Below are 14,123 nucleotides of genomic sequence, written 5' to 3' on the forward strand. Positions count from 1 at the left end.
AGTCTGTATCATCCCACACATAAAGCAGTCATTGACTTCACTTTGTGCTACTATAAGTAAAATTGCCCAAAAAACAAAAAATCAGAAAGATAACTTTGTTATCAGACTAGGAGAATCTACCATCATTGTCTACCCGTCTCTGTTTACTAAAATAAGAGATGAACGAAAATTGTTGCATGTGATACTGTGACTTAGATAATATGGAACAGCATCTAGTTTTGACAGGACATTGAAATTAGTCTGCATGAAAAAATTCTCATGCATACTGCAAACAGATGGGAGGAAATATAGTTACATTAAATGATCAATGTCAAAATACCCGTCTAGAAGGAAAGGTGTCTACTAAAGTTCTGAAAGCCGTGGATGTCATTATTTCATCCCTTTAGCACCCAAGAAAAAATTGCTTTGTACGGTACGAGCTGCCTTCTTAAATGGTAGACCAGAGAACTCATCATTTTGATTTTGGATCTTAATTTGGAAACAGTCTGGACATGGTCCAGTTACTTCCCTGACAGCTGCACATATTTGCATCCTTCCATCCGTCTGCTGAGAGCTCAGACTTGCTCGGACTCCTCCAGATCTTCATGTTGTTTTTCACTTATCCATGCTTTATCTTGACCCAGTAATTCTTGGAACCTCTATGTATAGAATTCTATTCTGTCTTGTCCTGTGCTGTTTGGCACTCTGCTGTTCATGTTTTAGGCTTTTTTTGAACAAATTCAAAATTCTCTAGCCTTCTCCAGTAATGCTTTATAAGAAATATTTACATCTTTCATTTCCTATTCATTGCTTACTTAGTCTCATTAAAGAAGCATAAAAACTTGTTCTACTAGACTTTGTCTTGATGATATTTGCTTTTGATGTCTTGTATCACATATTACCTCGCTGCACATGGCATTTTCCTCTTTTGATTAAAAATGAACTTTACTTACCTTTTTTGTGTCTTTCAAATACATCTGCTAGTTAACAGACCTACTCCCCTGTATATTTCTAAAACCTGGATCTTACTGGATCTCTGGCTACCTGCCCTCCTTTTCCATCTGTGCTAACATAACCAAGTCAGGTCTGCTTTCTAGAACATATGGGGTGGATTGAGGTGACCTAAACCAATGTGTGATCCATACAGATGCATATAGCTTCTTTAGCAAAGAGCATAGGGAATCAAGACCTACACTTAAGGTGATCCTCACCTTAGTCCCTGTCCTCATTCAAAAGACCATTGCTATCCATGTGGATGACAGCAAGGTGATCAGGAGTAGTCAGCATGGATTCACTAATGGTAAATCACACTGGACCAAACTGATTGCCTTCTGCAATGAAACTGCTTGGAGGGATGGGGGCAGTAGATATTTCCTACTTTGACTTCAGCAAGGTTTTCAGCACTGACTCTCACAACATCTTCATAGGCAAATTCAGGAAGTGTGGGTTGAATGAGTGCACAGTGAGGATGATTGAGAACTGGCTGAACCAGAGGGTTGCAGTCAGTGGCACAGGGTGTAGTTGGAGGCCTGTTGCTAGTGATGTCTCCCAAGGTTCAAAACTATGACCAGTATTTAACTTATTCATCAATGGCTTGGATGGAGGGGCAGATGTCTCCTCAGTAAGTTCCCAGATAACACGAAGCTGGGAGGAGTGGCTGGGCAGCCCTTCTGAGGGACCTCAACAGGTGGGAGAGATGAACAGAGAGGAACTGTCTGCAACTGAACAAAGGCAAGTGCAGGGTCCTGCCCCTGGGGAAGAATAACACCATGAACCAGGATAGACAGGGGGTGACCTTCTGGAAGGCAGCTCTTTGGAGAAGGACGCAGGGGTCCTGGTAGACAACAAAATGTCCATGGGCCAGTGTGTTCTTGTGGCCAAGACAGCCAGAGGTATCCTGGGGTACATCAGGAATAGCATTGCCAGCAGGTCAAGGAAAGTGATCCTGCCCCTCTACTTAGCCCAGGTGAGGCACATCTGGAGTGCTGGGTCCAGTTCTGGACTCCTCTGTACAAGAGAGCTCCTGGAGCTCCATGGACCTCCTGGAACAGTTCGAAGATAAGGCATCAAAGATGCCTAGGGGACTGGAGCTTCCTTCTTACAAGGACAGGCTGAGGGAGCTGGGCCTGTTCAGCCTCCTGAAGAGAAAGGTGTCCTCACCAATGTCTGTAAGATTCTGAAGCAAGGTGCCAAGAAGATGGAGCCAGACTCTTCACCAAGCAATAGAACAAGATGCAACAGGCAGAGGCTGATGCACAGAAAGGTCCACCTGAGCACAAGGAAGAATGCTTTTATTGTGCAGGTGACCACATACTGGAAGATGCTACCCACAGAAGTTGTGGAGCCTCCCTCACTGAAAATATTCAAGATCTGTCTGGACACAATCCTATGCCATGTGCTCTGGGATGACTCTGCTTGACCAGGGAGGTTGGACCAGACAACCTGTGTTCTCTCCTAACCTGAGCCATCCTGTAATTAGATTGTTATACCTTAATCTAAATTTATTTTCTCATTGATTTCCATTTTACATCAGGTTCCAGAGTGACAAAAAGTAAAATGCTTCGTCATGTTCCTTCCTGCCTCAAACTTAGTCTTTGGCATACTTTTTCTTCTCTTTAACTTTTTCAATCTCTGTTTTCCCAAACTAAAACCAACATAGGCTAGAATTTTTACATTTTCTTTGAATCTTAAGATAAATCTGAATTAAATAAATGTGTCAGTATAAGCAGGAACTATTCCTCAATGTGAGGTCCCTCCATTGCTTCCTAGATATACATACCTATTCCTGTATATGCTTCATCAGTGCTGTCATTCTAGTTCCTGCATGTTTGCTCCATAAAACCTTGTTTGACATGGCTTCACTTGGTTTGTCATTCAATCAAATGGAAACATTTTAAACTATTTCCATTGCTTTGGGACTGAGACTCACTCAGAAATGTGCTTGATTCAGCATAAAGATAAAAAAAAAAACAGAAAAGCAATAAGGCTTTAAGATTTTCAGCATGGTAGTGGACATGAATTTGCAAAGAAAGAAACAAACATGAATAGTGCAATTTAAATCTCACAATGAGAAAGGAAGTAACAGTTTCACTTGGCTTATTTCCTGTTTAGATGAAGCAACAATAGCGTGCTTTTGTTCACAGCTTTTCACTGTCAAGAAGATACACGAAAAAAGGAGGGGATGAATGAAAGAGCAGTATGGATGAACGCAAGACTACCGTGTTGACTCAAAAAAGAAAACCTTTTAAAAGTATTGCTTGGCTAAACAACAGCTAAGTGGTTAAGGGTGAAAGACGGTGGGAAGGATAACAATCTACATATATATGAAAATTATGAACATCCAGGAGCAAGTGGAATAATTTAAACAGTTTTTAATATGTAGACTATGTAGAATTACAGCCCTGCCAGTTAAAAAAGAAATGTAAAAATATGCCAAGCACTTTTCCAAATGCCTGCTCTGCCCGTATAATGTGTATAGATTGTGTAAAAAAGACGAGTTAAGTATTTTGCTAATTTATGGCATTACGTTTATACCATGATTATGGAAACTTAAGAAATGACCATCTGCTTTTCCCAGCTGTGTCTGGAAACTTTTCATTGTTACAGGATAACAAGCTAAAATTCACATAATACAGCACCTGCCTACCTTGTAAGGAAAATGAATTGCCTGACTGCCTAGTCAGCAGGGTAACAATTTGGTACCTCAGTATGAAGTGTTTAAGCAGCTTATCAACCTTACATATGTACAATCCAACTACCAGATTTTCCATATTTTGGAAGCATTTAAAATGAAAAATAACTTTTTGGGTTAAATTCTTCTCACACATAATCCACAGCAATAGAATTGCATGTCTGGTTAATCCTTGAGGTAATTTCTCATGATTTACAGAAACAGGAAAACTAAATGAAACAGTATGACTCTGGCAATGTTTTGTGGAATTCATGCAGAAAAATCTTACATCACCTAGAAAATGACATTAAATTTATTTATTCCTACTCAGAGAGGGCCTAAGAATTTTCTGTGTTGTAGGCAAAATATTATCTAAGATTGTCCTTAATTGTTCTTAGCATTTACCTTTTCACCTGCACACAATGAGACAATGCATCCCTTTGGTGCTCTAGGAACATTAAAGTACTATATGAATGGAAGCCACTATTTCTTCACTCTCAAAATGGGGATTATGTTCATATATGTTGCAAATCAATCCTCAGTATTCCTCTTTCACTAACCTACAGAATAAAATATCAGTTAAAAATTCAATTTTCAAATGACTAGACATTTGTATTGCAACATTAATACTCTCAAATGGTCTCCAAGGGTGAATAAAACTGATCTGAGGATTCTGGACTAAATCTTCAGTTACTCTATGAACAGCATAATTCAATAATCAAAACATATTAAAAAAATTTTTGTCTTCTTCTTTAATGTTTAGAATTAGCTTCTTCTCCCAGGGGAGGACTCTGAAAAAGACGGCTTGACACCAAGTCAGTAAGGCATATTTTGTGTTTCTTGGTATATGAGTAATGGCGCATGAACTTCTATATGCAAAAGAGCTATATCTCTCTTGGCATTCCTATTTATCTGGGAGAAAAAATAAGGCTTATTCTTTGCTATATTTATGACTTGCAGTGTTCTACTACCATACTACATGCCTTACACCTACATAAATAACAATATTACTTTTGCAACAGCACAGGGCTGTAACATCACCAAATATTTTTACACTGACAGAGCTGTTAATGGTAGTATTTTTTTCAAGAACATCTGCAAGAAATAATATTAAATATATTCTTCAGTTTTATGAGCCTATTTACTGATTTTGGTGATCAGTGTCTGTTGCCAATGAACTTCTTCATTGGCTAAGTTTGCACTTGCCTGGAATGGTTAAAAGCATTCCCATTTATACACTGAGTTCAAATGAATTATAATTAGGTGTTCACAACATTTATTTGTACCAAGTAAACCACCCCCATGCCTATTTTTAACTGGCTAATCCTCCTTGTTATAACCTGGAAGTTATGAAAGACTAAGCATTATGACATCCTCAAACTTCTGCTCTTGGTATAGGCTGGTACTCATACCGTGAGAGCGATTTGAACAGTTGGGACAGAATTAGAGTTCCTCTAGAGCACACACTCCACTGCCTTTTCTAAGAGCTACTTGTCTCTAATTTACATGACAGTAAGTACCTCTTCCAGTGCAAAAGTGACAGAGAAGATGCTGGTAGCAGAAGGCAGCTAATAGTTATTCTAAAAGACCTGAGCAACTTTGTGTATTAACATCCTTCTTCTCTCAGCAGCTCCACCATTAGCACTTTGCTCAGCTATCTCTTCCAAGGAAATGCACAGTGCTGAGATAATAAGATAATACTGAAGAGATTTCCAGTACTTATCATCAGTGTATTTATGTAAACGCCAGCTTATCGCATGCAAAGGAACCATTCCCTCAGTTTTTTTCAGAATCTTTAAATATATTGTCCCAGGTTCTCCCTTTAAGTGGTTAAAGTTAGCACTGAAACATTGACATATGTAGACAGGTGCTATTTTATTAAGTGATTATTGGGAAAAAAAAAAAAAAAAAAAAAAAAAGAGGGGCCAGGAAGTTAAGAAATGCAGTATAATATTTAAAACAAATGTGATGCAAGAGTTATGACAATGCAGCAAAAATCCTGGCAGCATTTTTAAACAGTGGCACATGGAAAATACTTAATTCATGAAATGAATGCCCAATGAGTCTGTAGAAAGACATTTATGGCTAACAGAAGATGTATAAGTAAAAAAAGGCAACATGAAAAAGGTAGTGTGACAGCAGGCTACAAGATGTAAAACTACAAAGCATATGCAGTCTGATATTTTGAAAGCAATTGGAAAAGATCCTTTATCTTTACTGGTCTGAAAGAAGATGTAGCCTTGTACCAACATAGATATTAAACAGGTCTGCACTTAAAAGTTTCAAAAAAGTTGTCATCTATAAACACTGGAAAGTAAAGGCAGGAAAGAGCTCTCAATTATACAGTCATAACGTTTTAAAATGTTGCATGAGTCTCATTTTCAGAAAAAGAAATATTCTATCTTCATAGAAAACAGCACTAGTGGCCCACTGTTCTCAAACTATTTTCAGATGTTGATTAACACTACAGTTCTCTGAATTCTGTCATTGCTTCTCAGTCTGCTATTAGTTCTTGCTTTATAAGGCCACTGCCTCAGAGCAGGGGTTGTGTTTTCTTGCATTTTAAATAGGAAAATAATTAATGAATGGATTTTCTTTGTCTTAGAACAATGCAAATAATCACAGTTCCTGATGGACATAGTTTTACAGTGCTGTATTTCTAATGTCATTAACACAGAACTGTGAGACAAGAGGATGGACATAAAACTGGATGTTGGATGACAGCCAATAACAAGAACTAAGGGACCAAGTGCAATCTCTGAAGACAAAAAGGAGAAGGAACGTCAGCTGAAGCAGCATCAGCTTGACTGACATCAGAGCTTTAAATCTCATTCTTTCCTGAAAATAAGGCATTTTCTGATAACAGCCAAGCATACAGGAGCCTCTCATCTACATATAATTGCAAAATTAGCTTTTACTGTTGCTCTTCCATTTTGCCAGAGACTCATAAAATTTAGTTTTAAATAATGGTCAAAAGACATACAGAGCAGAGCACTGCAGGTAGAGCCTCTCATTCTGCTGAAATACAGAAATGGTATTACAGGATTACATAAATAGCATGGCTGTGCCATTGAACGAAAAATTGCGGTGAGGGCTGCCTAATTTAGTGATCTTGTCATCACCTTCACTAACCTTCCTCTTCTGTAATGGCACATGTTAAGGATCAATGTTCTATATTATAGAAAGAGATCAAAAAGCTACATGTTCTGGTTCAGTATCCAACCATAAGTCTCTCAGCTCTATTATCACTTTTAATAATGAAATCGCACACAAATTGTCTTTTAGTGATTGGCCTTGTGAAATTGTCATCATTTTAAGTCCCTGGCATAAAAGCTTCTCTAGTATCCATTCAGCTATGAGAGAAGAGGACTTGCAGTAAAGAGGGAAAGATGAAATTACATTGTAGCTGTTCAGGCTGATGAAATCAACCAGGAAAAGGCAGCAGATTTTAGGTTATCCTTTTGGATAATTCTTCCTGTGTGCCTTAATCTCACCATTCTCCCCAGAGGCACTTTAGCCCTGCACGCTAAGGAGGGAACATTTGGATTGTCAGTCATCTCTCAGATATTCAGGGTAATCCACATAAATTATAGGACGGAAATAGCACACAAAGTCCACAGTGACTATCCAGTGAAGAAAAGTGTGTGATACTGGGACTGGACAGAACAGGTTGAGATGGTAAAGTCACACCTGTGCAGTACCATTGAAGCATCATTTCCCCAAGACCTATTCAATACATAAAGCAAGTAAGCAGGACTTATTATTTTTGCTGTTCATTCATTCCATTTGCAGCTCTTGTGGTAGGAAAATACTTGACAAAAATGGCATGTCCCATTTTACTTAAAAGGTCAACTGTTATCAATTTTCATAGCACAGGAAAGCAAAGAGTTCCTGAGATGGATAAATATCAGAAATACAGCAGATTTTCTTTTTCCCTTTCTTAAATGGCCTTCTGGGAGTATATAAAACAACAGCGCTTCAAAGATTATGATAAAAGTAAAGATAACACAAATAGAAAGTGAGGAAAAAATACAACAAAGGGGAAGTTTCTTTCTGAGTTATTATGCTGTCTGCTTTCCACACAGAGGCTGCAAAGACAGATGAAAGATAGTTGGTCTGAGTTTGGTATGTCTGAATGCTTTTTTTCCAAAACTTCTTGGTGTGGAAAATAAACAAAAGTCTGCAGAGCTGTGGGTACTCTCAGCCAGGAGCTTACTTGCAGAACTTGCATGAACATTTACCTTGCACAGGATGTTTAGGGAAAAAAACCTAAAAAAACACAGACTGAAGCTGAGCAGAGAGCCTTAGTCCCTGTGGGTGCCTCTAGAAGTAGCAGGAGGGTCAGATCCCTCCAGGGAATTGTGCCTGACTAACCTCCTTTTTCACTATGTGCAAGTGATGCAGCCCAGTCCTTCTTCCTATATTTAGCCTTTGTAATATCACTTCATGTCCTCTCCATTTCCCAAAATGCCAGTAATATTCCCACAGTTCAGTCTGAGTTTGACTGAGTGGCCAGCACTTCCACAGTACACACTGCCTACACAGTATTTTAGCAAAGACACTTATTATCCAACTCAATCAAAATTCATCAGCTATGATTCTATGAAAAGAGCCCTACTGCTGACTGCATCTGTATGGTCTGAGACAAGGTCACACCACAGATAAATATAGTATGTGAGCAATTCTGTCAGCTTACTGATATATTCACCAACACCTTTGAAAAACAAAGCATTAATCCAAAACCCCAGTATCCTCCCCTATCCAGCCTCCTTCCCTCCAAAATGAGGAGACTGGAAAAAAACTACCCACTCTCCGTGCTAATAATAACATAAACTTGTTATGTGTCTGCTTTAAAAACCCATCCTTCCTGTAAGTTCTCTTAAAACTTGTAGAAGCTGCAAATTCTCTTAAATGACATAATTTTATAGGAAAAGATTAAGTTCAGTTAATTTTTATTTTTTCACATGCCCCTCATTCTGTACTAGTCCAGGAAATAATAATGCAAATATTAGCTTTTATGCACTTTTGTCCATGTTTGAAAATTGAATCCAACAGGCTTATCTATCTTAAAACAATCAGAAGAGGCAGGTAAAACTGTGTTGGAAGGTCGTGACTGTGAGATCTAGGAAACTGTAGGCTCCTAGTTCACTCATTTAACCTTTTTTCTTGATTTTACAATCTAGAAAATGCAGGTTAGGACTTATGCTTTACTTTCTCTTACATTATAAATAAAAAACAACACTCAGGGCATTTTATGAGTTCAAAGTGTTATTTTTGAGAATTACCAGTGAGCCTCTCAAAGTTACATACTAACTTCTTGGGCTTGTACTCGGTCAAAAGTCTCTGGTGTTTATTTTCAGTCCTTCATATGTTAGTGAGAACTCAAGGAAAGAGTTCAACTCAGGAAAAAGCTTGAAACTGCCCTGTAACTATACCTAAATTTAGAGCCATTGGAAAAGGACAGTTGGTTTGGACCCTAAAAAAACCAGTGAAGCCAGCCATCAATCAGCATCTCATATGGAGTTCAAAGACCTGTGTCACTTCTTCACTTTTGTTTGTGGCTTCTTTTGTTTATTTGGGTTTTTTTTAACATTTTAATAATAAAAATTAAATTATTAATGGCAGAGATTTTGTGTCATTATTATGCTTTTGATGAGACTGATACCCTTGCAGCAGAAGACAAGTTAAAACAAATAATAATAAAAAACCCCAACCCACCAGACCAAAAAAACCCCAAACCCTGGATGTCTGATAGTTATGCAACAAAACCAAAAAAGTACCAACAAAATGTTCAAGTTCTACTTTTACTGCACCCCTTTTTGCCAATGTGTACCCATGGAAACTTCAATTACAAGACCATATGCAACTTTTCAAATATTCAACATAATAACATACTCAACAAAATTTTTCCTAGTTTTAGGCATTTGTGTTTCAAATCATTTAAAACTGCTCTATTTTTTCCCCCAAATATTGCATTACCATAATTTACAAGGAAGATACAGAGTAAGGCATTTCACAAAAACATATTACCAAGCAATAGTAAACATTTTCCAGAAAACAGAAGCCAGCTATGCTTCTAGCTCAATAAGCATCACAGTTAACTGCCTCACCTCCTACATGGCATGTCTGGAAGAGAACAGTGCCTATCCAAACAGCTTAATGCGTTAAACACTCAAATGCTTCAGCCCTTCAAGTGAACATAACATATGCTGTGCTGACCGACAGAAAAGAATTGTATATGGTTCAGTCCACAATCTGATTACACGCGAACCACCTCCCAAGAAGTGCTTGAAATTACATCCAAGATGATTAAAATTCATACGTAAAGAGGAAGGACCTAAATTTTAAAAGAAGAAGATAAAAAAAGTGAAGACCAAACTTCTGTCACCTCTGACTCCTATTAGAGTGAAATTAATGGAACTCCTCCAGAGGTTTCTCAAGAGTCACATGAGAAACAGGGCCTGCTGCCTTAATAAAGAAGAAAAAAAAAAAACCATATATGCATTTAGGAAAATGAAAAAAGGATGTCAAGAAGGAAGGCTGCAGTATACCTCAGGTATAGATGTGAAGCCTTGTTAAACAAACATGAAAACACTGAAAAATTAAGAGAAGGACTTGTTTTACTGAGATGAATAGGAATCCTACTACATTATTTACGAGGAATATGATTGCATGATCATGTAATTAAAGTGTCAGCATGCAGACACCCAGGAGGACAGAGCTAGTGCTGAACACGGAATTAACATTGGTATTTCACAACTCTTGAATGATTTGTCATGTAACCCTAACATCCCCCAAATGCTGTCCTCCAACCAGAATTGCCTAGGGCTTTGTAAAATTGAATAGTGGCAAGGAGACAGTATTTCCTATTACAGCTCCATTTGCTTGAGTGTTTCCAAAGCCTTTTTATCTCACAGCCCTTAAAAGCTGGAGGAAGGTCCCTCCTTCCTGGATGTGCAGTTAGATTGGCACCCTGCAAAGCATCCTGAACGAAAGGCAGCACAGGACCAGCCTCCCCAGAAGCAGAGCACTCTGCAGAGTCTGGTTGCTGCTTCCACTTTATTTGATGAGAAAAGTGAGTTATTAGAGCTTTTTGCTTGCTGCAGCTTCCTCACCAAGGGAAAAAAAAAAAAAAAAAAAAAAAAAAAAAAAAAAAAAGAGGAAAAAATCCATCCTTCCTATCCAAATCTTGGTCTTCTCTTTCCCTACCTGCCTGCAAAGGATTTGAAACAAGAGCAACAATGTTTTTAAGAGGAAAAGAGGGGGAGAAAGGTGACTGCTGCTCACTTCGCTGGCACTTGTAGCAGCGCTACCCATAATATGTTAAGACACAGAAAGAAATTCACCTCTTCACCTTTTTGTTCCCCTGTGTGGGAATGCAGCTTCGGTCATGATTGCGCCTCAGGAGCCACACAGTGAAAAGCCTCTACAATGAGAAGGTTAGGAACTGGGCACATCTTATCTTACAAGATGCTCAGCAAGGACTGTGTTTCCAGGAAGAAGGGCTTCTTTTTGTAAGTGAAAATTTTTATCTGCTTTTCCTACAAAATGGATTGCTGGTACAAATTCCTGAGCCAACAATTCGTATTGCTGATAGAAAAGCAGGCTGGGCACAGAATATTTCAGGGGAAAAAGAAAAAAAAAGTTGCATTTTGGAAGATATCTGCTTGTGAATGCTAGGACTCTTGCAAAGGACGGGAAAGAGCAGACTGTGAAGCTAAAAATAACCACATGCATGCAAATATCATGTACTACAGCACTACCACAGCATTTTTGGCCATAATATAGCAATCGACTGAATATGAGAATTACTACAGATCAAAACTAGTCTTCACTCAAGTATTTCAAGATGCTTCTTTTCCAGGAGAGAAATTCAAATTTGCAAGCCACACTTCTTTTTTTATCAATACGAAAGAATGCCAACTAGGCCATTTCCAGAGCCACAAGAGAAACTCCAACCTGGGGACAAATTTGCCTAAAAGACAAACGCACAAGGCAACCAGCAGCTGCGTGGCATTAGAATGGATACTGCTACATAATGTAAAACTTTAGCAAAAGTTTCAAGACCACTGTAATGTCACCACAAGATGACATTTCTGATTCTAGCACACCTTTCTTAAGGGTTCAATTATGCAAAGTACCAGTCCCAATTCAGAAAAGCACCTAAACACAACGATAGCTGCAATCATGAAAGCAGTTCCCTATTTAACTTGATTATTCAGATGGCATGATTAAATTCAAAGTGCTTAACTGCATTAACACAAACATCAAGGTTTTGTTTCAGTAGGATGAATTAAGCAAGCTGAAATTCATTGCACTGGTATATTTGAAGCAGTGGATTTCAGATTACTTCATGTCTTTTTCTGTAAGCGTGCTGTTGTGCCAAAAGCTGTCACTCCCTTGTTTTCTATGCATTTGCTGTATTTTAATGAGAAACTCTATTTATTGATTCTGATATTACCGAGAAAATGGGTTTTCCTTTCAATAAGATGATTACACATAAATGTTACAGCGAAACACAAGAGGGGGTTTTGTTTTGTGGGCTTTTTTTTCCCCCTGCATAATTGCTGAAGGCAGCGTATTACCCACTAGCACAAGGCAGTAAATGAGCTAAGTCCCGGATTCACAGCTGTGCTCAGTGTGCTCCATGTGCAGCGACAGGCACTCAGAAACAACCATTTGGGATGCCTTGATGTAAAAGGACTGGCTCTCTACTGGACCCGTGCCCACCACAGGCGAGGTAAAGCCACAAGGCTGTGCTGTGCACAGAGGACAGCGAGGCCCCCAAGGTGCCAATCTGCCAGCCAGGCAATGTCAAAGAAAAGCAGTAATGCAGGCATGCCCTCCTTTTCACTCATCACACCCACAGATGCCTGATTCTTTCTCTCTTGCTTTCAGTGGTGCTGAGTTTTAGGGAGCAAACAACATAATACAGAACCTCTTTTCTGGGACTAGCTGTTAACTCTTAAAATAGAATACTCATCGTTGTGTTCCTCTGTTTTAAAACCTAGTATAAGTAATAAATATTACTGCACTCTGTTAAACAAGCAGTGCTAATATGTAGAGCTCTTAAGGAAAATTGCAATAGGAACCTTGCATTCTTACAAGAATGCAATGTGTTGCTGTTCTGGGCTGACAGAATTACAATTTTTAGATTGCATCATATAAAGACATAAAAAAGCAAGCATCTGCACCCTGCAAATTTGTTTAAATCCCCTACCTTTCCTACATAGAGTGGGTCTGTACCCATGTATTCTTCCAGCACAAAGAACTGATTCCACACCCAGCTCCGTTTGGTTCTCGTCCTCCCTGATTGAAAATAGCGCTTTGACCTGGACCTTGTGATCTCTGCTTGATTCATCCCAGAAAGACACAGGAAAAGAGCTAGTATCTGAAGAAAATGGCAAAACTCCACTTTGCCCAACTTCATCTTTTTTTTTTTTTTTTTTCCTCGGTGAAAGAAAAAACCTTGACCAAAGCAGGCACAATTCCAGTTGTCTCAGTAGCTCTAGCCTCCGGCAGGGTGTCAGCTGGGAGTCCAAAGATAATAATCTGCAGAGTGGACGATTGGAAGATGTCACCACTGCTGAATAGCCTTCACCAAAGAAATGGTGTAATGGGTACCTATCCAGGAAAAAGACAAGAACGGTTGTCAGAATATTAATTTTTTTTAGAGAATGCAAATTCTTTGCAGGTTTCACATCATGCACTGAAACTGTTTATTCATTACTTTTCTCCTCATCAACACCAATGAGTTTACATAAATCTCTCTGAGTTTATAGCAAGCTTCTTGGATGGCATTACTGATACAACTGTATTTATAGCCATAAAGTTTTCTCCTAAATGTTCTCTTAATACACTGGGTATTTTTTTTTTCCCCCAGTATAAATGCTAAAATTTTTCCTCTTTAAAATAATCAGAGTAACTGTAGTTATTTACAGTCTTTTGGTTTGATATTTTCTCTTCTGTCTGCTATGGTCTGCTTTACTTGCCATTACTATGATATAATTACAAACCAGCTAAAGGCAGCAAATTGTAATAGTGGCAGGGATAGATCCTAGATTAACTCTCTCCCATATAACTCAAAAGTAAAATGAAGGAGCATAAGATGAATCAGAACAATTTGATTGATTCTTAGTCACAGTACATCAGATGCTATGATTTGTTCTGAACTGAACCTGACCTGGTAAAAAGGCCTGAGTCTCCCCACTCAATTTCACTACATTCCTAAAGCAAATGTCAGGCACTGTAAGAAACATGTTAGACTACTTTATATATTTATACAGAAATATGCCCAGAAATAAGAGAAGATAATGTCATTTTGTATTTTCAATGAAACCTTGATTTAATTACAAATAATTTTCCAGAACTAACAAATGTAAATCAGTCTTTATTTTAAAATTTAATAATTTAATAACTCATAGGACTTATTAGGTTTTTTTAAGAAAAACAAACTTCAGTACTTAAGACTATT

General features: G+C 38.3%; 1 protein-coding gene across 1 annotated transcript in view; it reads right to left on the reverse strand.

Annotated features, from left to right (window-relative positions):
• CDH7 (cadherin 7) overlaps nt 1-13,273 on the reverse strand; it is a 71,224-nt gene extending 57,951 nt beyond the window's left edge. The window contains exon 1 of the mRNA XM_041399282.1: nt 12,870-13,273. Coding sequence (XP_041255216.1) covers nt 12,870-13,079 — 210 coding nt within the window. The 5' untranslated portion in view covers nt 13,080-13,273. The remainder of the gene's footprint in view (nt 1-12,869) is intronic.
• Between the last annotated feature and the right edge of the window lie 850 nt (nt 13,274-14,123).

This window comes from Onychostruthus taczanowskii, unplaced genomic scaffold, assembly GCF_017590055.1.
Source record: "Onychostruthus taczanowskii isolate IOZ18803 unplaced genomic scaffold, ASM1759005v1 scaffold16, whole genome shotgun sequence".
NCBI lineage: Eukaryota > Metazoa > Chordata > Aves > Passeriformes > Passeridae > Onychostruthus > Onychostruthus taczanowskii.